Genomic DNA, 24,130 nt, shown 5'->3' with positions numbered 1-24,130 from the left:
GGACATTCAGTGTCTAGGGGCTCCCTCCTGTTCTGCTGACACCAGACATACACACACACATGCTTCTGGCACTGTGATTCTGTTAAAGAGTGAGCTGGTACTGGGAAGAGAGGAGTTGTAGATTTTATCCCTCCACCTCCTTTTTGGTAGCTTTTACCAATCCACCCTATATTTTTAGTTGTCGGATGAGTGAAGATAGTGGCTTGTTGTATTTGATGCCTCTGAGAGTCCATTGTTTGTCAGATGGATAAAGGTGGGGAGATGGGCAGAGATGCCTCCCCAGCAGCATGAATCTGTCAGCAGCATCAACCCTAATTTGCTAGAGCATCATCCATCACTATCAGAGGTGATGATGACATATTTGCACCAAGAAAAAAAGGAGTTAGATTTACTGTGAGCATGAAGACGTAAAGGTTCATGCTTCAAGAGCCTCCATCAGGGTTACCAGCTAAATGTGGTTATTTAGTTGAAGGAACAAAATTATTTTATTGTGGCATGAGTAGACAATGCCCAACTGCATTCAAAGAAGGAATGGCAAGGTGTTGCCAATGTTTCCCAGGCCAAAAGGGAAAACTAGACACATAGATAGTACCAAGGACATTAGACAAATTCGTGGAGGATAAGAGCATCAGGTTTTGATCATTTTGGTAACTGTATTATCTCTGAATGCCAGTTGTTGAAGAACATGGCCAGAAAATTACTGCAGTGTTCATAGTTCTGTTTGTGGGTTTTCTGCAATCCCCTGGCTTTATTGTTTCAGGGACAGAATGCTGATTTTTTTGTGATTCTAGTATTGACTCAATAACATGCTTCTTGTATTTTGAAAAGCTTTGCTGAAAGCCAGTGAGATGCAGTGATTTGAGTGTTGGACTAAGACTCTGGAAGACCAGTATTGTAATCCCTATTCAGTCTTGGAAACATTCTGAGTGACCTTGGATGTGTCATACTTTCTCAGCTTCAAAAGGAAGACAAGGTTAACCCTCCCACCCTGAACTACTTATCCCCCCAAACCCATGAGAGATTTGCATTATGGTGGTCATAACTGCAATAATAAAAAATAGTATGACTCTGGGTATCATTTGCATGGATTTAACTAGAAGAGTGATTCCTCTATTGGAATAAGATGTACAATGCCCTTTTCTTTTGAAGTCCATAGAATGCTTCCAAAGCTGTCTCCTTGTAGAATATGACAGGAACCACCATCTGAATAAATGTTCAGTTGCAGTTGTCTACTGGAAGGGTGTCATGGCAGAAAGGAATTTGTGTTTTGTTGAGGAACCTGTGTTCCCTGTCACGGCACATATCAGAGAATGACAGAATTAGAAGATTAGTAGGGAAGACCCCCAAGTCCATCTCATGTTCACTATAGCACAAAGGTTAACATTTCTTGTATTCTCTTTTTAATTAGGAGCCTCTTCTGATGGCCCACTGAAGCTGCTTCCAGAGAATCACTTTGACATGGTGGTGATTGATGAATGTTCTCAAGCACTTGAAGCCAGCTGCTGGATACCTCTGCTGAAGGCCAAAAAATGTGTCCTGGCTGGAGATCACAAACAGTTGCCTCCCACAATAATCTCACACAAGTAAGGAACATTCCTCACAATCGTCAGTGTTCAGGAAGAAGCACCTGTGGAGATGAGAATTACAATGAAGATGCAAGTGGGTTTTTTTAAGAACATCATAGATAGAACTTTTCATAGTCTTCATGGGATTCAGATCTATATCCGAAATTACCTATGTTTTAGCAGAGAAAATTAACAACAGAGAGTTTTTTGCCGACAGAGATACATGTGATCTCTGAATTGCAATTGCAGTTTTTATATCAGGAAAAATGTGCAATATGAAAATGTAAGAATTAAGCACTTTCCCTGAGAGTGCTTCATAATCGGAAAGAGACAAGTATTTGGCAGCCTCTACTGTTGGCGCTCAAAGAAGTTCCAGACTTCAGAGGTATTAGCTAGCAATGATCTGTGTTTTGGGGTCACAGGCACCTTTAACTATCGCATGTAGTTCATTTTTACCTCAACAAGGGCTGCCTAAAACACAGCAAAGGACTTGAAGCCAGTTTAGTTTCCCTGCCCAGAATTCAAAATAACATTGGCTTTTGGCTGCTGGGGCACTGAGCTTCCACTCCATTAGTCAGCAATAGATTTGTCAGCCTCTTCCTGTGACTGCTCATTTTGTTGAGATTCTTCACATATCAGTTATCAAGGATCTGGACTTTTATGAGTTTTCATACTGTTGTGCATGTGAGTATGTGCTAGAATGTGTTTATCTGATTTGCCTGAGGGATTGCCTTTCTTACAAATTGTAGTTGTTATAGAAAAAGCAATTACATCTAATTTTTATGGAACTATCCATGAACGATATCAAGCCTCTAAAAAGAGGCTTCTGGTCTTTCTAGGGGGGAAATTAGTATGCAGGGAGTCTCTGTGTTGCTCATTGTTGTGTATGTTGTTCTTTCTATGTTAATTTTAATGCATTTTAATGTATTTTATAAGCACTTTATGGATCTCATAATACAATACAACCTGGTAGTTACAGAAAACCTGTACAGTCCTTTCTAGTGGTAGTGAGTGGCCTCAAGTTAAATCCATATTCTGGATTGTTGAGAATACTTGTTTCTTTTTTTCATTCTTCATTGCTAGGGGCATATTCTTAATAAGTAATAAAAATGAATTTCAAACTTTACCGTATTTTGACCAAAAAAGGCTTGAGCTAATGCTAACGTGTTTTATCAGACTAGGTATTTAAGGATTTAGTTACTTGCATAAAATCATATTCTGTTAGAGATGTTTTAGCTGTATTAGAATTCACATTAGCTAAAGGAAGATAGATAAAACAAAACAATGTAATAATTAAAATAAAGACTATTACAGTTCTGCAGTAAGAATGATCAAGCCAAATCTTGTATAAATTACTCCTTGCATTTTTCTTTAGCTGTCAGAATTTCAGAAGTGTAATTATTTCTGTTGATTTTCATTAGATTTAAAATAAAATGAAAACAAAAAATGGGGGAGAAATACATACAAGAAGGTATGCACAAGCTAGATATATATTAATATAATCTAGACATATATATTAATATAACCAAATGTCCAAAATAGTTTTTTAAAGTGTTGCAAATTCCATCAAACAGGCTATTTTGTTAATGAATTGGTATAGGAATGTTTGGGCATGCTAAATGGATATTTGTATTTTGAACTATTGACAGTGGTACTAAAAACAAGGAGGATTGCTTGGCATATTTATTGATTAACATCCAGTATTTTTAAAAAGGTATTCAGGGTTCTCTGGTTTATGGGTTAAAACCAGATACAGTAGAGTCTCACTTATCCAACATAAATAGGACGGCAGAACGATGGATAAGCGAATATGTTAGATAATAAGGAGGGATTAAGGAAAAGCATATTAATCATCAAATTAGGTTATGATTTTACAAATTAAGCACCAAAACATCGTGTTATACAACAAATTTGACAGAAAAAGTAGTTCAATATGCAGTAATGCTAAATAGTAATTACTGTATTTACGAATTTAGCACCAAAATATCACGATGTATTGAAAACATTGACTACAAAAATGCGTTGGATAATCCAGAAGGTTGGATAAGCGAGTGTTGGATAAGTGAGACTCTACTGTAATTTAAATTTTTGAGATTATGGTCAGAATTCCTTGTAGCCCGTCTGGCAGTAAAATAATTTTTCTCTTATAGATTATGCTGTTTTGGGGCCACCTGAGTCCTGAAACAAAGGATATTGTTTTCTAAGCAATATTTTGAGATAGTGGCTGCTTAATGTGTTTTGTTTCCTTTTGATTTAATAGATTTCAAGTAAAACAGAGCTTGAAAGAACATGGCTCTGATCAATACTGTTTACAGATTTACATCTCGCAAGCTGAGTTACCAATAAGTTATGCCCCAAGGAGCTCACCGTAATAAATCCAATTATTGTTGAAGGTATCAGCAATACCCAAGACCTGTAATCCAATTGTGTTCAGACAGAATGCCTTGCACTCCATCTTATTTGGTTTTAAATGTTTACATAGAACCTCTTAATTCTTTTCATCTTTTCCTAGGTCTAGGATATAGGAAAGTTAGTTTTTAAAAAAGCAATTGTGCACTTAGTTAATAATTAATAAGGTAAGAAATTGATAGATTCAATTTAAATTGCCTTTTAATTTCAAAGTAAATGCCTTGATAGAAAATTTCCCTCCACAGACACATAGAATCATAGAGTTGGAAGAGACCATGTGGGCTATCTAATCCAACCCCCTGCCATGCAGGAAAAGCACAAAGTACCCCTGACAGATTGCCATCCAACCTCTGTTGAAAAGCTTCCAAGGAACAAGCTTCCACCACACTCTGAGGCAGAGAGTTCCACATATCTATCACTGTTTTAGAGAAGTAAATGGATCCAATAATTTTTTGAGAACACTTGTTTCTCATAGTCGGGCCCAAAGTGGTTTTTCATCCACCTCACCAAAACTGAGGACAGGCAGTCGCTGAGTTACAAACAGACGATTTACAAACAACACATAGTTACGAACAGGGGTGAGACAACAGAAAGTGAGAAAAATCTACCCCTTGGAAGGAAAATTCACTCCTGGAAGAGTTATCATGGGAAAAGGTATCTCCACTGAAGCTTTCTCAGCAATCCTTATTTCCATGACAAGCCAAATTTTTCAAAATCCAATTATCACAGGGACAGAAGTGAAATCTTCTGAACAGACAGCAAAACTAACAAAACAAACACCACATAACTCTTTCCTATGCTATCCAAAGCTAATATATATTGGGCTGGAGTTACACTAAAATGTACTTATTCCAACAAATTCAAGTTAAGAACAAACCTACAGAACCTATATTGTTCATAATTTGGGAAATGCTGTAGTTAGCTTCTGCTTCTGCAGGTTATTGTGTGTGACTTAACATCTCCAACGTGAACCTGTTTACCTTAAAATTAAAGTTCAGCTTATCTTGATTTGCAATTAAATTTGAGAAGCAATTACACTACTCCTAGTTTTCCTTTACCCAGAGATTAATTATCATTGTCTCTGATAAAAGTCTTGTGCAAACCTGAAAGCTCACTCACTGTTTTGTAAATGTATTGCTCTACAGTGGATTTTAAACCATAAATAAAATCCTCTTCTGCATTTCTCAGTTTATAACTAATCAACTATCTTGACTAGTTTTGAAGTCAAGATAGTTGAAAAGTGTAAAGGAGAAAATAACCAGAAGGCAGTTTTCTTAGACTAGCCTTTAGAATGTCTCTTCCCAGGAAGACAGGTTGATGGTTGTGAGAAGCAATAGAATTGTTGGGAAGAGGTATAGATAGCCATAATCTTCAGGACAAAACTAAAAGAAATTAAAAGAAAGACCTGTGTGAAAAAGACATAAATGAAAAGGAGTGAGATAAAAATCCTGTTCTAATATTTTCCAATTATTGTCTGGAAGGCAGCAAATGAGACAGACTAGTTTTTTTTTATAACTTTCATTTGAAATCCTCTACAATTGAGACCAGAATCTACACTAGTAGGCCTGCTAAGCAGGATATGGCTAAACTGCAAGCATGTATGCACATGTGGTTGGTAGAGGCAAATATTGAAATAGTAATCTGAGAGAAAATTAAAATACAACTAGTCCGGACAAGTGATAATATCATTAAAGCTAATGATGACTTGAAAATATAACCATCTGTAGTCTTGTGAAGTTGTTAGTTAATTTTGATATTAGAGTCAGAGTTGGCTCTCTAATCCAGTGTCGTTCATGTAGAAATATAGAGCTGCATTACAGGTGGAATATACTCAGTCCATGAAAGCATATCTCTGTGTTTGTAAGACCTGAGGTCTTTGAGAATAAGGTTTCTTGGAGGTCTCTCATCCATAGGCTTGCCATAAGCTAAAGCCAACATGATGGCAATTAAGAGCAACAGTAAGTCAAGAAAAAAGAATGAGGGATGTAGTATTACTCTATATGCTCATGTATACATCAAAATGTTTGAGGAAAAAAATCAATCCCAAAACCTTGGATGACTTATCCACAGGTCATTGCTGGAAACAGATGGCAATGACTATGCCAGCTTGATGAGCTATGGGCTTTTCTCAATTTCTCTTTTGGCTCCTCACTTGAGATAAAGCGGAGTGACTGTGGCCATTTTTAATAGGGGCTTATTGTATAAGTCTGTATAAGCTGCCTCACATTGTTCCTTAATGCTAAATAATGCATAATAAAAGATGGGGGCTGTTTATCTCAGATGGTTGTGGGCACTTACACACACAATGTGGGCCAGGGTCACCATAATGGTACCTACCTTTCACAGACACACTCCTATTCGCGTGTCTCTAACATTTAAATTTGCCCCAAAGTTTGACCATTGACTCTTGTTTTTTTGTGTCAGGGGCAACTTGAAAAACTGCAAGTTGCTTCTGGTGTCAGAGAATTGGCTGTCTGCAAGGACTTTGCCCAGGGGACACCTGGATATTTTACCATCATGTGGGAGGCTTCTCTCATGTCCCCGTATGAGAAGCTGGAGCTGACAGATAGGTGCTCACCCTGCTGCCCAGATTCGAATTGCTAACCTTTCAGACAGCAGTCCTTTTGACTTATCCATGGGTCATAGTAAAATCTATAACCCACCCAACCTTGACTTATACATGAGGATAACTTATACGTGAGTACTTTACTCTTCTTTGCATTTATTTATTTACTCCATTTATACGCTGCCATTCTCCACCCAGAAGGGGATTCAGGGCATCATTCTAAGAGCCATTCCGTTGCAATGTTTTCCCTTGAGGATTTTTCTCACTCTTTTGGGTGTTCTATACTGTTAGTGTATTTAGTTTGATTCAGAAAACAAGCTATTTGCTGCAATTTGTTTCCCTTCCTTTCTCTGGGACCAGTGAAATATGAAACTTGGAAATTGGTATTGAGTTCAATTTGCTGTAATATTAGTAGTCAAGGTAAGTCCCAAGCAAGCTGGAGGAACATGTTTGGAGGTAGGTCTCAGGAACTAATGTTGCCCTGAAATATATTAGAAATATTGTTTTAGCACACCAGCAAGAAAGTATTGCAATCAACAAATAATGCCGTATTTCTGACCACTATTTCTGAGCTTCTGTTCCTGGCTGCAATAATACTGGTAAGCCAAGAGGCCCTTTTGTTTAGAAAACACTTATATGCATTGCTTCACTGATGCTGAAAATTGAGAATTGATCTTGTCAATTGGATTTGCTGATTTGAGCCTGACTGCACCCATCTGTAATAATAATTTGTACTGAGGGACATCTGTCTCACTCCCCACCCTCATGTGTGGTTTCAAGCACATTTTAACACCTATCTAAGATGGTCATTTTGGAAATGTTTCTAGAGAAAACATGGTGAGAGTTTCCTTTATTTGTTAGATTCTAGTTTGTTTATTCCCGGGATGATGATGATGATGATGATGATGATGATGATTGTCACTAACTTTTGCTGTATTCCTGTTTATTGCAAACTATCCTGACTAGTTTTGAAGTCAAGAGTGGGATAGGGAGGTGTTAAATAACATGCTTAGCACATATACCGCAAAATAAAAAAGATATTTTTTTAGATACAGTCCTTGGAGCTAAGTTATCTTAATTTGCAATGAGGAGATGTGTGATTTCATTTAATCATTGTTTGGTGAAATACACAAACATAATCTCGATATTCCCTCCCATGTGGGCCTTGTGTCCCCACCAAATGAAGATAGATGAGGTGCCAATAGGGAGAGAAGTTTTGGTCATTGCACCTCAGACCACTCAGTAAGGTTCACCTTGTGCTGCCCCTGTATATGGGGGAATGTATATTTGTCTCAACCTTGCTTGCCCTCATGTTGTCTTTTCAACTGAAGGAGGAAAAAAAACCCAAGAATAAATCTATGGAAGAAAACAGAAATAACTATTAGTTTAGCTTTAGCTTGATTTTCAGCTGATTTTTTTTCCATCTTGGGGGGGGGGGGGGTTGAGAATTATTTGCCTCTCATGAAACCAAACCCTACCTCCATAAAAAGTAATTATAGCAATGCGAATACAAGAAAACAGAAATGACGTATGGTTTATTTATAGTAACTCCTTGAATTTCACAGGCAAGGAATACTCAAGAGATGGTTTACCATTACCTTCCTTTGAAGTGTAGACTATAGTACCTAGTTTTCCTTGGTTTCCAAGTAGTAACTAAGCCTCTTTGCTTAGTTTCCAAGATCAGAAGCTTTATCATTATTTAAATGTCTCTACGGATCACTTGAGTAGGAGGGGGGCTATGAATTTGAAATTGGCCCTAACCCCTGGTATAGGTGCTCACTCCTTTTGATATCGTGCATAATTTGAGTGAGTGAGGTTCAGTATGTCCATATCATCAAAATTTGCCTATATGAATTTAGCTAATTTGGGGTTAGAAGATTTTCCCACTTCTGTTGTTAATCCATGTGTTTATGTGTATACTTGACCCAAAATTGGGAGTTATTGACAATAACTAGGGGATATATAATACCAGAATTCAGTGCAGGGTGAAAGATCTCTTAATAACTTCACCAAATAGTCTGTTTTAGATCCATACAGTGAGTTTCAGAATACACAGGGAATAATAATAATGATGATGATAATAATAATAATAATAATAATAATAATAATAATAATAATACTTTATTTATACCCCGCCACCATCTCCCCGTGGGGACTCGGGGCGGCTTACATGGAGCAGCGGCCCAAACAACATAAGGACAAAATATAAGCAACATAAAACAAATCACAATATAAAAAAGATAAAACAGTAATACAATATATCAATTAAAACAACAATACAAGATAAAAATTGCATTTAAAACACATAAATGGTAAGACCGTAAAATACATGATAGATGATTAAAAACCCTCTGGGGCTGATTAATTAATGACTGTATCTCTGAAGGTCTGCTGAAACATTCAAGTCTTCAGTTGTTTCCTGAAGGAAGATAGCTAGGGAACCAACCTAATCTCCCTGGGAAGGGAGTTCCAGAGTCGGGAAATAACAATTGTTAACATATGCAAAAGTTTTATTTGCAGCCCAGGGTGGTTTTTATTCCCTCTTCTACATTTTATGAGGTTCCATTAAAAGGAATACTTTAGAACATTTGCTTCTTGGTGCTAAAAGAAAAGGTTCGGAACGATGTGTGAAAGCCATAGACTTGCTTTTTATTTCATTTAATAGATTTGCATGGGATTTTTAAGAATGTAAAGGGGAAAATCTTTGCCTACAAGCTCAGAGGAACTGTAGTATCAGAATTGCACTGATTGTCATGGTTTTTACTTCCAGACTATCAGCACCATTCTCATGTCATGTCTGTTTGGAAAATAGAACTAGAGGAGGCACGTTCAGATGACTGCTTAGTTAACATTTGTTTATTATTATTACTACAGTGCTGGTACTGTACAGTACTGGTACTGGTACAGTCATGCCGGCCACATGACCTTGGAGGTGTCTACGGACAATGCCGGCTCTTCAGCTTAGAAATGGAGATGAGCACCAACCCCCAGAGTCAGACATGACTGGACTTAACGTCAGGGGAAACCTTTACCTTTTACTGTACAAATGAAAAGTAGAAGAATCCCCATTTAGATTTCTTCCGCATTTAAGATAACAATCTAATGTATCATTTGTATTGCTTAGACTAATGGTAACTAAAATTGGAAGTTTGAAAAAAATAATCAATATGAGTATGTGAAGAAAAATACAGAACTTGACTTTAAATAATATATTGACTGAAAATAATAAAAGGAGAAAGGGGGAATCTGTTCATTCAAACATGGAGACTATTTATTGAGTTAATGAGATCTAGTTCTGGAACACAGCTTGAATTTTGAAGGAAGGGCAGTAGATGGCATATTTGGACTTTTAAACACCAAAGAAAATACATGATTATTGGTAATTAAAACATGGATTGAAATAGCAAGGTATGACATTTACAAAACCATGAGCTTTCAGATGTTCACTTTTTTTTAAAAAAAAAACCTACTGTTTACATTGCTTTGGTCCTCTTTTTGTAGTTGTATTCCTTCAAGTCATTTTTGGGTTATGGCGGCCCTTAATTGTCCCTATCACAGGTTTTCCTGGGATTGAGAATCTGTAACTTGTTCAGTGGGTTTTCATGGTTGATGAGTGAATTGAACCCTTGTTTCCAGAATCGTAGTTGAATACCCAGAACACTACACTGTGTTGTCTCTCTATGTCTCTCTGTATTAGAATTTAAAGATGCTGTAACCAAGGGAGGTAAGGTAGAAGCATTTCCAAATACAGATGTTGGTTTGCAAATTCCAGAAGCTGTAGCCAGGCTAGCCAGTGATGAGGAATGTTGGGAGAGGCATCCAACAACATCTGGAAGACGCTGATCTCATGCATGGCATTTTGGAGCAAATTTAACTGAGATGCTGGCAAGTGTACATACAGCTTTTCTCACTGTCAGTTACAGAGCAAAAGAACTCTGAGGGCAAGTAGGCTTCTTGAAAGTGCCAGCTGTTCCTTGTGTTCATTTACTGGATCACCATCACTCTTTGTATGTCACTTTCTTTGAGTGCCAAACAGTGTGATGAAGTTGATGACTCTGTAACCTTCTTAATCACTTTCTTTATTCATCCTTATTTAAATTTTTGTTTGTTAATTTCTTGTTACAGGGCTGCCTCGAAGGGCCTTTCTCTCAGCTTAATGGAAAGGTTGATTGAAAAATATGGCGATCGTGTTGTCAAAATGCTCACTGTGCAGTACCGAATGCACCAGGACATAATGCAATGGGCTTCCACTGAGATGTATGATGGCCGCCTCTTGGCTCACCACTCTGTTGCACAACATTTGCTAAAGTAAGTGCCCTGTGTTTGTTTGCTGCTGTTTCTGCTGCTACTGCTACTAGGATAAGTTGCCATTGTTGATTAATATTTTTGGAATATGTCTAGTGATTTCTTCTGTTGCCTGCAATAACCAGGCATTTATTTTGCTCAGTTTCAATAAAAATGAGAAGAAAGCAGATTGTACCTTTTTGTTTAGCAAATATTGATTTTGATCTTCCCTGTAGCACTTACAGCTTAGATTTTCCTCCCTCCCTTCCTCCCCTCCCCCCAAAATAAAAATTAGAAAGACTTCCAGTCACTTCATGGGCTGAGTTTTTATTGATTTTCAACCCAAATTCTGGAGATGCAGTTTGTAGTGTAGGATAGCCCCCCCCCCCCCCCCCCCCGTTTTATAGTAACTGAAACTGCAAAACTGGACTACAAAATGAATGTTTAGTATTCAGGAAACACTTCCATCAGGACAATGTTTTTCTTGTTTGGAGATCACATTGTAGATTTAAATCACGGAGAGGATAATCTCAGTACGCAATATTGATGGCAATTGCAGTGAAATACTTTCTAACGACTGTAAAAGAAATTGTCAACAATAAAAATGAATTGTTTTGTGTGAAGATCTTAGCAGCACAGTTAGGGTCTGATGCAGTTGCTAGATGAAGACTATATAATTCTCACTGACTTCGCTGAGCTTTAGAACAGCATCTTAAACTGATATACTATATCCTCTCTTTCTATCGCAAGCACCATATTATAGAATAACAAAAGGAGACAAACCTTCCAGAGACCTTGAAGTCTTGTATTACTCAAGTTATACAGATGGAGTTCCAACATAGGGTGATCAATACTCCCCTTTCCCACCCCCAAACCTGATATTTTGTGTGATTAGGAAGAGAGTTCCCAGTGTGCTTAACTATCCCCCATTTAATTCAGTGGTATCACACTTTTTAACAGTTTTTACATTCATGCTTCCAACTCTGAATGGTGAAAGGTTTAGAAGATCCTATGCTTAACTTATGCTTCCGTTTCCATAAGAGGAGGAGGTTAACATCTTTCTTTTTCATTATTTTCAGTCTCAAGGAAGTCTATTTTGGAACCAACAAAAGTAATAGATTTTGTCATAGCAATGTTGCATTCAGGAGAAGGAAAGGCATTTCTCCTACTCAACAGGGCTGAGGTGCTTCATCACAAAGTCCATTCTGTTCTTTCACACCCATGACAGTCTGCTCTTACTATGCAGAAGCCCTTAATTCTGGTAGCAGCAGCAGCAACTGCTACCTACTTCCCACCTCTCAAACTTCAGTGTTTTCTGAGTTCTAAAATATGAAGGCCTAGGTTATGTCAAATTATTTGTAGAATTGGGTGTGCTGGGAATTCTGTCTTTCCTCCATGTGGTTAGATACATATTATTTATGAGGGTAAAAAAAATATTTTGGCCCCATACCTTGTAAGGAGATGCTAACTCCACATTTGATACCAAATAAATCTTTAGCTGAATCCCAAATTAAGAACTAAGTTTGGGGAATGCTGAACATCAACATCAAGCAAATATAAAATTGAGCAATTGTTTCTCTGAGTGGCAACATGTCAGTTCTCTGTTTTCCCACAGCCTAACACCACCTTGATGAGATTTTTTTTCTTACCTGCCTAGTCACATATATGTGTGGTAGGGATCAGGATCTCAGTGGTTGGATGAGTAGCCATAAAACTGCCTTGACTGCAGTCACTACAGTCCTGATACAAATCCCCCTAATTCCTGTCATCAAGGTGTAATTAAACAAAAAGAAAAGTTCATGATAAATCTACGCATGACACTCTTTAAGTAAAGGCAGTTTCCATTCCTTGACCCAATTGTGGGATAGCCAATGGGGGAAAATGTTATTTAATTTATCATCTGGTGGGATGCGATCTGAATTTGCATCATTGATGGAGGGAAACTGGGCAGGTAGAACATTTCTGTCTTCCTGTACTATGTAATGTAGAAGTCCCATGCGACTACAGGGAAGCTATTTAAAGACTTCAATATGTGTTGTGTAGAGTATTTGTATATTCAGTTGAAAAATTTGAAGGCTGTGTTTGAGTAAATGTGATTTAGGTTGGACTGTTGGCTTGCTCTAAGCATACTCAAAGTTAATAGAACAAGTAAATGTTACTCAGGCAAACCCTGAGTTCTGTTTTTAGCAACACATTTATTATGAGAACAAGTTTTTAAAAACTTGAGGGTTTTTTCTTTTTCACTGTGCCTTGCAAACCTGGGCCCTCTAAACTTTCTGTTATCTTGTGATTCCTCAAAACTCTTTTTCATTTGTTGTAATGAATGTGTTGATCAACTTCGGTTTGTTGGTGCATGTTGTTGCTATGCCTGTTTTAAATGAAAAATGGTATTAAAGCAGCCTTCTGCTTTAGATTATCCTGACTGTGCATTGTGCCTTTTCCTAATATCATAGCTGTCACAACATTGTCTCTTGTAATACATCAAAGGACGCTGCTTTTGTCTCTGCATACTGAAACATACAAGCAACTGCGCTATGGAAAGCCTACGTCTATAATTTTCGTCTTTGGCATTAGTTAATTGAGACTGAATTCATTCTTAACACATTCCGTATTTTGTTTAGTTCTTGAGATTGTTGAAAGTTGTTTTAGCATTGCAGAAATAAGTTTTGAAGTTTTTTTCCCAAGGTTCACAGCTACAATTAACAGATTTTAACTATGACAACAAAAGCACTGAAGGAGGACGAAGCCTTGAGGGAAGAAAGTAAAGGTCATATTTATCAAGCAAGCTACAAATGCTACCCAATCCCACAGATAGTATGTTTTAAAAGTGCAAAAAAAAAAAAACCTTAAGGAAATGATTTATTTAAGCTTAGCAGGTGGAGCAAACCTTATCCATAATGTTATGCCACGTTCTTTCTCTTCCCATAAATTCCAACATAGGAACAGCAAAACCCAAAGTCCCAAAACAGAGTCAGCAGTTTAATACCCACTGCAAGATATTTAACATATCCTATGGATTATGGACACTTCAAATAGAAATTATAAAGCTGCTCCTATATTTGTAAGGTTTTGGGAGCACCAGGGAAAGGGCTATTGCTGCAACCTTGCCTTCTGCTGTGCCTTACCTGATCTCATGGTAGGCCAGTGCTGCTAACAATATGAAACCAATTCAGAGGAAGATGTGTATGGCACTGTATTCAAACTTAGCTTTACATAGCCCTCATTGAAATGAATGTTACCTGAGCCATGACTAATTTTTTCATTACTATCAATTAGTACTGAATTAGAACTGTGTTAGAGGCTCTTCAGAGGTCTAGCAGTTAGAGACTTGGTCTGGGAATTGGAAAATCCAGAACTGAATAATGAGATTCACTTCTGGATTTTTGAATAATGATTTCATTTAAATTCACCGATGACTAATGTTACTATTTTTCAGCTTACCTACCTCTCAGTTGCACTGTGAGAATGAAGTAAAGAGAAAGGGAGCCAGGTTTTGAATCCAGGAAGTTGCAGGATATAAATGTAATTAATGAATACATTCAGTTAATGTCATCTCCTCCTACCTATTGTTTCTAAACCCATGAGCTAGAAACTTGACCCTGATCTTTTTTGTTTTTTGGGCCACTCTTGGTATGTCATATTTGAGAGTAGGAAATACTGAAGAATGAATGGGCACTGCACATTTTAGATATTTACTTATCCTTCATCAGCAATTCTTGAAAACCTCTCTTTTATCTATTAATCAAAGTAAAATTGAGTTGAAAGAGCATCAGTGATTCAGGAAGATCAAATTTATTGGCTTCTTTTTCATCATGGGAAATCATCCTTTTAGCAATAACTGGCTGTTATTATAAATGATACATAGCTAAATTATTTATTAATTTTAAGTCTCCTACCTTTTCCATTTTTTAACATGAATATTTCCAGTGCACTAATGAAATCACATAAGATGAAAGCCTGTTTTTGCTTTGTACTCTGTCCTTTGGCATTTCCAGGTAATATTAGCTGAATGGGGAAGGGCAAAAATATGCTACATATTTATGTTAGCTACACACAGGGTCAAGATGTCTTCTAGCCCAGTGATTCCCAAACTGTGGTCCTCCATGTGTTTTGAATGTTGATTCCCAGAAACCTCAGCTGCCTTGGCCATGATGAGGGACTCTGGGCGCTGAAGTCCAAAACACAAGAACAGAGTGTAAGGAATACTGTTCCAGTCTGTGGTTTTACCTGTGAAGTCTGAAAAAATTAAGAACAAATTACACCAGAGTTTTAAAAGAAGAATGAAACTATTGCCCTTATGCTAGTACTGCTGTGGACTCATGGTTATTTCTTTTAACTTGCCAGGGACCTGCCAGGAGTGGCTTCAACGGAAGAGACTAGTATTCCTTTGCTTCTGATCGATACAGCTGGTTGCGGCTTATTTGAGCTTGATGTGGAAGATGAACAGTCAAAAGGAAACCAAGGTACTATTGTTTTATCTGTTCTAATTGTTTTTCTGCTGCTGAAATCTGTTTTTTCCCTTGACCTTCACATTTCAAGTTATATCATCCATACATACAGTAGTATAATTCAGCTATTGCTAGGTAAAATTGTAACCTTTTGCCAGGAAAGTACAAAGGATGCTGTCATATATGACACCAAACTAATGGTTCTTCTAACTTGGTTCGTTGCTGAAACTAAGTACAGTAGCTCTTTCAGGCTTCAAATAGGAATCCTTCCCAGCCCTAACTGATGATGCCATGGATTGAATTTGGGACCTTCTACAGACAAATCATTTGTTTTTCCCTTAAGCTAGGAACTCTCCCTATATTAAAGAAATAATCTTGAAGAGATACAGGTTGAGCATCATTTATCTGGAATTCTGAAATCCAAAATACTCCATAATCTAAAATAGTCTACCTGTGTGGCTGAGATGGAGACACTTGCTTTCTGATGATTCAGTGTCCACACAAAATTTATTTCATAGCAAAAATATTTTAAGTATTATCTAAAACAATCTTTAGGTTATGTATATAAGAAACAAAAATCAAAATTGAGTTTACTTGGGTCCTATCTCCAAGATATCCCGTCATATACATACATGCAACAAGTATTCAAAAATGCAAAAAAAAAGTCTGAAATTAAAAACATTTTTGATTCCAAGTTTTTGGGATAAAAAATACAGTAATGTTATTCCTGAGATTTTTGGCATTACATTTGATAAACATTAAATTAAGTTTTATGAAAACAGTTCATCTTAAATTATAGCCAAAATTTTTCTGGCAACCTGTAAGTTTGATAAGCCATATAAGGCTGTTTACACGCAGTTCCTTGAAAGACCCAATGAAAGAAGGCATTGCTGACCATTAGAAACACTTTTTCTCAAGATTATGAAATAGTTCGTTATTTCCCTTAGTCCATTACTACTGAAAGATGGGAGAGATATTGATATTACCGAGAGCAGTGGTTCTCAACCTGTGGGTCTCCAGATGTTTTGGCCTTCAACTTCCAAAAATCCTAACAGCTGGTGAAGTGCCTGGGATTTCTGGGAGTTGTAGGCCGAAACATCTGGGGACCCACAGGTTGAGAACCACTGACCTAGAGTGTTATGCAGTGCACTAGAAAAGAGGCCAGAGATGGATAAGAACTGTAATTTTTTTATCCTAGGTCTCCAAAAATGCTGAATTTTCTTAGTGAACCTCTGACAAAGTGAAGAATAAGTTCTATGTGTGAAATAACAGCTTACCATAAAAAAACTGAAAAAAGAGTGAAAATAATTCAGAACCAGTTTAGCTGGCTATTTAGAATTTTGGGACCCTGGACAAACATGTCATAGAATCATAGAATCATAGAGTTGGAAGAGACCTCATGGGCCATCCAGTCCAACCCCCTGCAAGAAGCAGGAAAATCTCATTCAAAGCACCCCCGACAGATGGCCATTCAGCCTCTGCTTAAAAGCCTCCAAAGAAGGAGGCTCCACCACACTCCGGGGCAGAGAGTTCCACTGCCGAACAGCTCTCACAGTGAGGAAGTTCTTCCTAATGTTCAGGTGAAATCTCCTTTCCTGTAGTTTGAAGACATTGTTCTACATCCTAGTCTGCAGGTCAGCAGAAAACAAGCTTGCTCCCTCCTCCCTCCGACTTCCCCTCTCATATTTGTACATGGCTATCATATCTCCTCTCAGCCTTTTCTTCTGCAGGCTAAACATGCCCTGCTCTTTAAGCCGCTCCTCATAGGGCTTGTTCTCCAGACCCTTAATCATTTTAGTTGCCCTCCTCTGGACGCTTTCCAGCTTGTCAACATCTCCCTTCAACTGCGATGCCCAGAATTGGACACAGTATTCCAGGTGTGGTCTGACCAAGGCAGAATAGAGGGGGAGCATGACTTCCCTGGATCTAGACGCTATACCCCTATTTATGCAGGCCAAAATACCATTGACTGTTTTAGCCGCCGCATCACATTGTAGGCTCATGTTTAACTTGTCCACGAGGACTCCCAAGATATTTTTCACACTTACTGTTGTCGAGCCAGGCATCCCCCATTCTGTATCTTTGCATTTCATTTTTTCTGCCAAAGTGAAGTATCTTGCATTTGTCCCTGTTGAACTTTATTTTGTTAGTTTCGGCCCATCTCTTTAATCTGTCAAGTCCTATTAGCACATTATCATGGAGTTGGATAGTACTAGAAGAACCATATACCGTAGTCATTGTGCAGCTCCCTACCACACAGGAATACTTGGGATGGATCCAGTAAAAGGCCTCCTGTCAACTAGAGGTTTTTGAATCAAGGGAGCTTTTCCAGTGGCTGATTGGAGAGAAGGAACTATTTACCTATTTTTTTTTATTCCTCGTGGAATCTTTTTGGGGATAGAAAGGCACAGAGGAAAAGTAGGATGGGGGTGTGAATATTGGAACAGCAGAAGGATATGACATTGGAAAAACTTTACCTTGTGGGAGCATCCTATATAGAATTTAGCTCACAGAATTCTCCAACCTGTGGAAAAGAATCCAGTCCATATGGGCTTTCTCTTAAATTCCTTGATTTTCCTTCTGATGAAATATTGCCGCAGCCTCTACTATTTCAAAGAATTTAAATCATGTGTATTATATTGGGTACCTCAAATTGGCACTTGTATATATTACAGTCTGATCGAATGTGTGTTTCCTTAGAAATAAAGCCCACATAATTCAGCTGAGTTTCCTTTATGAGAGATCTGTCCTAAAACTTATTCATGCTGTCACAGGATGCGTACCTAAAGGGGTTAAATGATGTTGCACTTTGTACCTATCTTGTAAACCAACAAACCAAAAATTGCAAACAGTCTGTGATGGCTTAATCAACTCCCCCATTGCACATAAATGCAAATAATTTTCTTATGGAAATAGTTTAGAAGCTTCGAACTTGAAAGAAATGGCTTTTCTAATGCCATGCAGTGCAGTGCACGGGGATATAATGGTAAACTTCTTTATATAGCATGTCAACCTTCTAGAATCAATAGATTCTTCTGTGGAGATTGGTTTTGTGTGGAAGACCCCACTTCATAAATAGTTTTGGTGCTATAATTATTTTTAAAATACTTCATTATTGATATAGGTATTTATGTCAGTTTTTCAGACATTGCAGTAAACCGGAGAAATAAATACATGTGAGAAAATTTTAAGACTCCTTCTCACATTTCATAGAAAGGAACATGGTTGATTGATCATTGCTGCTATAAGTTCCCATTTTGAATAGACACAATGGGTGTACTAATTGGTACTCATACAAACTATAAGTGGAGAAGCTGTTGCCCTCCAGATGTTGTTGGGTTCCAGTTTTCATCAGCCCCACCCAAAATGACTAATAGTTGGGGTGATGGGAGTTATAATCCAATAATGTCTGAATGGTCTTCATCCCAAAACCCAATAACTAAAATATGCTGAGATCCAAACAGCCATTCTAAATAGCAGTGAATAGGAGAAATTCCTGATACCTAGCTAGAAAATCATCTAGTCTGATTTTTTGTAGCTTCAGGCAAGTTTTGCAGACTTTCCTGAAGATTGAGTGAGCTCAAGGGAAAAGCCACATGTCAAACCCAGGAATTGAGTTTAAATAGCTCCCTTGAGTTGCCGCACAGACTCTGAAATGATGGACAACGCTGTGAGTCATCAGCTTGAAATGCTGAACTCTCCTCACTCCCATATGGCTGGGAGAACTTTTGCTTTTAATTGCCTTGGCACATTGCACTTTGTCAAATCTCTGCATGAACAAGGCACTCATCTGCAGTTAATGGGACAGCAAGAGTTTGACCACACTGACAGTGCGTATGACAGGCCTTCATGCAGAACGAAAGGCCAGAACCACAAGCAACAAAAGTTTAGGCATTTAAATCAGCCTAGCAACTCTTGTGAAACATAATGAACAATTAGGAAGATTTCCAGACTGGTTGACCTTTAGTACTACTGTTCATTCAGGACTAATACACAGTACCTATAAGAATAAATAATGTAGGGGGCGGGCAGGGATCTCAAGTCTTTAAAATGAGTGTTCAGTCTTCTTTTGCTTGCATGTCTCCCTTTCATATTTAATGAAAGAACATTTGAAATAACCTCTTTTTCCTATGTGAACTGCAGCTGCTGGGTGAATGTTTGATTTTTGCACTGAAGTCAGCAGACAGATTTTCATGTAATCAAAACATTTATAAAAAATATATTTTGTCATACATAACAAGTGTGAATGGCAATATGAGAGGACCAGGAAAAAGTCTCACAGCTATTAAATTTGAATTTAGTCATCACCACAAACCTGGTACCTTACACAAAGTGAGATGTTTTGCCTCTCTTGAGTCCTTTGTAAATATGTGCCTCCAGAGCAAAGAGATTTGTTCTTTTGTAGAATGCCTTTAAAGGCTGGTTTTCAAATTGAATTGCGAGTGTTAGGCTTCCTTTCACCATCATTGAGTGATTAGAATGCTTTTCCTTTGGAACATGTCAGCTTCTTCTGGGGTTTAGTAACGTGTTCTCTGATCACAGCTAACTTGTTTCTCCTTTTCCAGGTGAAGTGCGTCTTGTTGGTTTACACATACAAGCTTTGGTAGATGCTGGTGTTAAGGCAAGAGACATAGCTGTCATTACTCCTTATAACCTCCAGGTGGGTGTAGGCCGCTATGTCCTCAGAAGCAAACGTTAAACAATTGAGAATGTAAAGAAAGGGCAAATCCATTTAGTTTTAATTTAAGCTACTAATACTTAAGCTCTGAATTTTTGGGGTCAGCAGCATAAGCAAAGAGACAGGGATATGTGGCCTTTCCAGAGTTGCTGGGATGAATCTCCTTTTAGCCCTAGGAAGCAAGGACATTAAACCCTACATTAAACCACCAGCAGTTATTATATAATTCACTCAATAGGCTGTGTTTGAGATGAATAGGCTGAAAAACCACCTCTGAGTATTCCTTGCATAAGAAAACCCTGTGAAACTTATTTGGGGGGAGGCATTGCCATAAGTGGAAAAGTGTCAGTGGATTTGGTGACCTGAGTTGACTTGCATTAGTATTCTTCTTGTGTCAGTTGTTGAATCTAGTCCACAAACCTACCCAAACCTTTCCCATCACGAACAGGGTCAGCACTCCTCCTTTCAAATGTAGTTTGTATCACAGCAGATGTCAAGAAAGAATGCAAGGCACCAGTGACCTTTTCTTACTCCTTCTTAGTTGACCTTTAGATTCAATTGGTTTGATTTTTGAAACAGGAGATATTTCACATTTGATTTTTTTTTGCTGTTTTCATATTCTGTTTGTCTTTTTTATTTATTAGCAATTATTTTACTTTTCAGGTGGACATGCTAAGAGAGCTTCTCTGTCAGAATTATCCAGAGCTGGAAATTAAATCTGTAGATGGTTTCCAAGGAAGAGAGAAGGAGGCTGTGGTCCTTTCTTTTGTGAGATCCAATAGGAAAGGTAAACATGCTAAACCCAGGACAATGTAGGCCATTAAACTGCTGCTACTATTATGGGTTGCTTAAGCTGACTCTGTTTAGAAACAAGGCACTGTCCTCTTATATAGACAATGAGGGAGGTTAGAAGCTATATAAAAAGATTGGGATAAAAGAAGAAAGGTCCAATTGATAGAAAAAGACATTGGGGCTAGGAGATCAAGACCCCATTCTGGCTCAAGGAAATAAAGGCTAAAGAAGAAAATACAAATCAAACCACGTCAGAAGGGATACTTTAATCAGTTTTAATCAACTTTAACCAACCTACTTAAATAGATCAATTAATTAATTAACATTAATTTTATTAATCTATCAACTGGCTGGATTTTATGAATTTATGAACTTATTAAGGTCTAATTTTTAAAATTAATTAATTGGAAACTGCATTAATTAAGAATTGTTGAAGAAATGGATATCTACCTGTCTGATTGAATTCCTATTAACTGATTGTTTAAGATTATTCAATAATTAATTGGAGAATTAATTAGCGGTCATATTACATTTGGGAAATGGCAGGACCCAAGTATAAAGACACTAAGATGTTTGGCAGATGATTCTCTCAAGCTGAAGAAATAAATATGGGCGATATTATGCGCAAAATAATAATAATAATAATAATAATAATAATAATAATAATAATAATAATAATAATTTTATTTTTGTACCCCGCCACCATCTCCCCAGAGGGACTCGAGGCAGCTTACAGATATAAAACCAACATACAATAATATCAAATACAAAAACACACAAATAAATTTAAAAGGCATTAAACATTATAAAACACTTGAGAAACACAGCAATAAAAACATAAAATGAGCTGAGCAAAGTGCACTGAGTGGAACTTGTAAACAAGAAGGAAGTTAAGGTGCTACAGGGTCATGGGAAGAGCCTTAAACTGGGGTGAACTCTGAGGCTATGTCAAGGAGTTAACCAAGAGGTACAACTGGTCAGAAGAGACCGCTAGTACAAGGGTTTAGTATACAGTGGGCGGTACTTCTTCAAAGGCCTGTTTGAAGAGCCAGGTTTTCAGGCTCTACATGAACACTTCCAAGGTGGCAGCTTGCCTAATTTCCCTGGGGAGCGCGTTCCAGAGCCGGGGGGCCGCCACGGAGAAGGCCCTCTCCCTCGTCCCCACCAACTGCGCTTGTGATGGAGGCGGAAGCGAGGGGAGGGCCTCCCCCGATGAATGAAGAGATCATGCGGGTTCGTAGGGGGAGATGCGGTCAGAAAGGTAAGTGGGTCCCAAACCGTTCAGGACTTTGTAGGTCAGCACCTGCACCTTGAATTGGGTCCGGAAGGTGAACGGCAGCCAGTGGAGCTCCTTGAACAGAGGCGTAGACCGCTCCCTGTAATTCGCTCCTGTCAGGAACCTGGCTGCCGCCCACTGAACTAGTTGGAGTTTCCAGGCTGTCTTCAAAGGCAGCCCCACGTAGAGTGCGTTGCAATAATCCAATCTAGAGGTAACTAAGGCATGGACCACCGTAGCCAGATCAGACTTCACAAGGTATGGTCACAGCTGGCGCACAAGTTTTAGTTGTGGAAAGGCCCTCCCAGCCACAGAAATTAAGAAATTAAGTGATAATACAGAAATTAAGCGATAAACAAGACAATCTGCAAAAGGAACTACAGAAGGAGATACAAACCTTGTCAGAAAAACATGAAATACAACAGAAGCAACTTCATTTGGAAATGATGGAAATGAAGAAGGAGATAAAAGAAGAAGTTGATCTTTAAAGAGAGACCTAACAAAAGCCCTAAATGACATTTCAGATTTAAAATTGGGGAATATTAAAATGGAAAAAGCCCAAAACAAGATCGAGAAGAAAGTGGACACTTTACAGTCAAAAAATGAAAAACTCGAAAGAATACAAGAGAAAATTGAGCAAAATGAATTGGAATTTCAATTAAGATTTAGAAACATTCAGGAGGATAAGATATACGTCAAACGATAATACAAATCGTGTCCAAGATATTAGAACAAAGAGAACAAGAATGTGATGCCGAAATCGATTGTGTGTACCGTATACATACCAACTATTCAAGAAGAAATCAAGCGCCTAGAGATACCATTGTCTGCTTCGTGAGGAAAAGGATCAGAGATGAGTTTTTAAGGCAAAATAGTCAGAAGCCTACTTTTTATAAATGCAAAAAAATTTGCAATTTTGAAGGAATTCCCTATCTCTGCATTGAACAGACGGAGAAAAAACTTCCTTCTTACTGATGAACTTAAAAAATTGAACATAAGGTTCAGATGGGAAAGACAAAGTCTGATGGTAACCTACAAAGAAGAAAAATTCTGGCTGACGTCTGAGGAAAAAGCCAGAGAATTCTACAAAAAATTGAAAAAAGACAACTTGGTGAACCCCCCCCCCCCAATCCCCAGCTCAGAAGTCACCAGTGAAAGGGAAAGAACCCAAAAGGCCTAGATATCATTCACCTGAAGATGGAATAGAAGCAGCAGGACCAATCCATACTGATGATGACAGGGAAGATGAAAAAAATCCAGATGACTCGGACCCTGAAAAGGGAATGATCAATGGCTGACTTTACTCAACAAATAAAACGTTTAACAATGTTAATAGTCTTAATTCTCCAAATAAAAGAAAAGAAATATTTAATCAAATAAGAAAAGGTAAATATACAATAATCGCCCTGCAAGAAACACATATTTCCCAGAAACATTCAAAATACCTTGCCCAAACTAGTTTGGGGCAAGAGTTCCACTCCATGGCGGAAGTAAAGAAAAGTGGGGTGGCCCAATACATAGATAAAGATATCCCAGCTGAATTACAATTCAAAGATGAAGACGGGAAGATGGTGGCAGTAAGAATAACTATTGGATTGAAAAAAATATTACTATGTAATATCTATGCCCCAAATGGTCCTAAAACAAAATTTGTAAAATTATTGAGAGAGAAAATACTACAAACTGATATTGATGATATAATAATATTTGGTGATTTTAATGGAGTGATGGACAAAAATTTGGACAAAATTATGAAACAATCGAAACAGGAGAAGGGAGCAACTAGCACATTACCAAAACCTTTTTCTAAAATTAAAAGAAGAATTGGGGATGGATATTTGGAGGGAGTAAAACCCATCATGTAAAGATTATACTTTTTACTCTAACAGACACCTCTCCTGGTCAAGAATTGACATGATTTGGACATCTAAGACTATTTCGTCTAAAGTCGACTACATAAAAATTAGCACAAGAGACATTTCCGAACACAATGCCTTAGAAATGACATTAAATCACAAGCATAATATTTGGAGATGGAAATTAAATGATAATTTGCAAAAACAAGAAGAGGATATTATCAAAAATAAAAAAATTACAAAGGGCATCTTTAAC

At 37.7% G+C, this 24,130-nt stretch overlaps 1 protein-coding gene across 1 annotated transcript in view; it reads left to right on the top strand.

The window, feature by feature from the left end:
- The window catches only part of ighmbp2 (immunoglobulin mu DNA binding protein 2), a 92,166-nt gene that overhangs the window by 51,606 nt on the left and 16,430 nt on the right, over positions 1-24,130 (top strand). The window contains exons 8-12 of the mRNA XM_062967526.1: positions 1,409-1,583; positions 10,666-10,848; positions 15,169-15,287; positions 19,838-19,932; positions 20,614-20,737. Of these exons, the coding sequence (XP_062823596.1) occupies positions 1,409-1,583; positions 10,666-10,848; positions 15,169-15,287; positions 19,838-19,932; positions 20,614-20,737 (696 nt within the window). The remainder of the gene's footprint in view (positions 1-1,408; positions 1,584-10,665; positions 10,849-15,168; positions 15,288-19,837; positions 19,933-20,613; positions 20,738-24,130) is intronic.

Source organism: Anolis carolinensis, chromosome 1 (assembly GCF_035594765.1).
Source record: "Anolis carolinensis isolate JA03-04 chromosome 1, rAnoCar3.1.pri, whole genome shotgun sequence".
NCBI classification, from domain to species: domain Eukaryota; kingdom Metazoa; phylum Chordata; class Lepidosauria; order Squamata; family Dactyloidae; genus Anolis; species Anolis carolinensis.
The sequence above is the reverse complement of the archived record's forward strand: the minus strand, read 5'-3'. Positions and strand labels throughout refer to the sequence as shown.